General features: G+C 26.5%; 1 protein-coding gene across 1 annotated transcript in view; it reads right to left on the bottom strand.

Annotated features, from left to right (window-relative positions):
- Positions 1-2,741: 2,741 nt before the first annotated feature.
- LOC119685667 (aspartyl/asparaginyl beta-hydroxylase-like) overlaps positions 2,742-3,546 on the bottom strand; it is a 1,325-nt gene continuing 520 nt past the window's right edge. The window contains exons 3-4 of the mRNA XM_038100018.1: positions 3,162-3,543; positions 2,742-3,092 (exon numbers count right to left, since the gene is read on the bottom strand). Coding sequence (XP_037955946.1) covers positions 2,942-3,092; positions 3,162-3,543 — 533 coding nt within the window. The 3' untranslated portion in view covers positions 2,742-2,941. The remainder of the gene's footprint in view (positions 3,093-3,161; positions 3,544-3,546) is intronic.

Consider the following 3,546-nt stretch of genomic DNA (forward strand, 5'->3'; position numbering starts at 1 on the left):
AGTAAAAAGCGTTAATAATTTTAAACAATAATAAAATAAGGAAACTACACTTTTATACCAATAAATCAATATTATATTGTTAATTTTTTTTATTCTCTGTCTTAAATAATACAATATATTACTTAATCTCTCATTATCCACTTCTACCTCGTGTATTCTTTGAAACATTCCGTTTGGTAGTTCTTCTACGTCGTGTTGTTCGTCTTCGAGTAGGCCTTGCTACAGGTCTTCTTATTGGCCTTCTAGAAGTTGGACGTCGATTACCTGATTTATTTATTTATCTACATTAGTTTATCAATTTAAAACGAACAGTTTCAGTTTACCTGTACTTGGTCTTCTATTTCCATTGTTACCAGAACTACTCCCGGCTGGCAGTGAAATGGAAACACTGTGCACATTATTACTATCTCTTGTTTCTGTGTATATATTAACACCAGGAGCTGTATAATTATTAATTGTTACCGTATTACTTGATACACGAGTCGCGCTTATCTTTAAATTCAAAAAAACTACAAAAATATTTATTGTACATAAAATATAAATTTTTGAATTCATCATTCTAAATTAGATAGCTTAAGAATTGTATCTATCAAATCTGTTATTATACTGACCAAATTTTTGTTGCTTCAGGTGTATTTAAATTAATTAAAATTATTTTCACATTTATGTTACGTACTGCAATATATAAAAATATTTATTTTATTATAATATTTACTTTATAAAAAATCAGTAAATAACAAAACAGTTCTAGTTCTTAGTATTCTAAGTGAATATACATAACATATGCAATAGTTCACAAATTTTTCAATTATCAAAAAGTGACGTATTTTCTTTTTTATTGTTCTAAATATGAATGTTAGACTATAAAAAATAGCTAATTTTCCTAGTACGTAGTAAAGTACAATATATAATGAGTAAATCAACACATTAAAAAATTAAAGTTTTTGTATGTATTCCTACCTTGTTTTTTACCTCTGATAGTTGTCAGATGGATGGTTGATAGTTACATGTAATCCACAAAATGTAATCCAAAATAAAGCTACACGAAGTCATTTAATTGACTCAGTTAATTATGCAAATGAACATATATGACAATTATATATGACAATGAAATTAAATAATGCTCTTCTGGGCACCTTGTTATTCAGGTACTGCTGCAAATAAAAATATGAACCATCGTATAAGAATCGAGTTATCTAAGTTTACGAGACTTTATTGTGCAATCAGCTGGTGTACAATTAAGACTCTAATTGACAATTAAATATAAATGTCAAATCAAATAAATAATATATCTTTAATAAAATTTTTAATAAAAACTTTTAACTAAAGCATCTAATTTGTCAATTTCTCCTCAAATAGGCAAATTGCCTTAGCACGAACAAACTAGATTTACCGAAAGATTACTTAAAAGCATACTTAAAGAAGAGTAGCACTGTTTCTTACATTCTATTTCACTGTACTGTTTTGATCTGGGCAGCTAGAGAATTATTGCTAAAATTTCTTGATTCTGTTGCAAATTAAAAACTCGTCTGCAACAGATAATGTAATATTGTAATTAAGTACATAACTGCTTTTAGCCATTTGCACTTTCTTATAGTATATGCTTAAATAACTTCTACTAATCTTATTTAAAACTTATCATTTCAAAACCTATTACGTTGTAGTGGGTGAACCTGTTTACATAGATCGTACTATTAGTAGATGTGAATCACATAAATTTTTTTTTGATAAAATAATCTCCACAGTTAACAATGAATACAACCATGCAATCCAATTTGAATTTATTCACAAGGGTTGATATTTCTTCCACAGAAATTGTTGGGTATTCACAATTTGTATAGGAAATTCATAAAAGATCCTTGCGTGAGAGCACTTATTCTTAAGATGTATTATCTTTAGAATAAGTTCTAAATAAGTTTAGAATAAGTTCTTACTTGTTTCTTATATTATATTATGTTTAGTATTAATTACAGAAAATTTTAAAATCGGGATAGTAATTATGTTTGTATATAATTTTTGGTCAAATTTTTTAAATTTAACAGGGATTTATTATTAGCGATTTCACTCTAATAATTATGTGTGGACAATTAAGCCAATAAATATATCTAAAGACCATTGATTATGTTAACGTAACGTTAACATATCAAAGAGAAAATATAAAATAATAATTTTACATTTCCAAAAAGTTTATTAGCCAATTTATTATGATTGTACATCGAAAATAGGATATTTAAATTATTCGTTCAAGATGGGTTGAATTATAAATTAAGGTTAAATTACATAAATAACTAATAACTAAATATAACTAATAAAAAGCTGTTATTAACTCTCTCTTCAATTAAAAAATTTAAAAAAATATATATATAAGTGTGAAATATAAATCATAATTTGAGTTCATATTTATTTTATTTATCATGTATTAACAATGTTGATTTTAGAGCACAATGTAATTAAATAAAATTAATAGCTGACATGAAATTTGTTCTATGTTTATTTAAATTGTAATAAATTGTTTAATTTAATATCTATGATTGTCTTTAAATTATTATATATGTAAACATATAGGATTAACGTAATATAATGAACTAAACTAAGTGGACGTACAAAGTTATACATACTTTTAAAATTATGTACAAATTTACAATATAAAGAGTAAAAATATTCATATTTATATACAATATATATAATATTATTTTAATACAAAATGTAATCGAGTTAATTGCGTTTTATTCAATTAATTTTCTAATTTTACTTTAAAATTGTATTCTTTAAGACACAAATGAAAATTATTTTTTCAAAATGGTCTTGCTTATTGTGAAAATGTGATTTACATATTAATATATATTGAAATATATCTATAAGCTGCATTTGGTGTTTGGAGAAAACACAGGAACTTGATATTAACAATGCGTTAACATTTGAGCATTAAGGTTTTATACAACTAAATTGGTGATAAATATGTGCGTTGCAGTTCAGTTAACTGAGGATGCCAAACATCTACAATTAAAACCAGTCGCATACTGCTCCCATTATGCCATACCTCATGTTCGAAACTATCATCAAAAATAATGAATTTGCCCTCTTGCCAATTACTGCAACAAACAATTTTGAAAGTTTATATAAATTTGTATAATGTGAATAAATTATAGAGAAATAATTACCGTGTCTCCTCAGCAACACGTATAGCAGTACCATCTGGTATAACTAAACCTAAATGTGCACGTAAACGACAATTTGTGGGACCACAGTGCGGCCATACATGAGTATTTGGTAACATAACACTAAATTTTACTTGACCTCGCTTACATTTACTGGCGGCATGAAAGCTCTCTATCATTTCGCAAGTCATTGGAGCTTTATTGCAATTTTCATCATGACGCTGTCCACGGGCATATATCTCAAATTGTTTCCAATCACCAATTTCCCTCAGATTTTCTGCTTCATTTAAAAATAAATTGTCAGCACTTAACAAATTTAAACCTTCATCTCGAATAGCTTGCCAGTTATTTTCTAAGATATCGAAAAAAGAGGCATATGTAGTTTCTT

This window comes from Teleopsis dalmanni, chromosome 2 (assembly GCF_002237135.1).
Source record: "Teleopsis dalmanni isolate 2A chromosome 2, ASM223713v2, whole genome shotgun sequence".
In the NCBI taxonomy this organism is placed as follows: domain Eukaryota; kingdom Metazoa; phylum Arthropoda; class Insecta; order Diptera; family Diopsidae; genus Teleopsis; species Teleopsis dalmanni.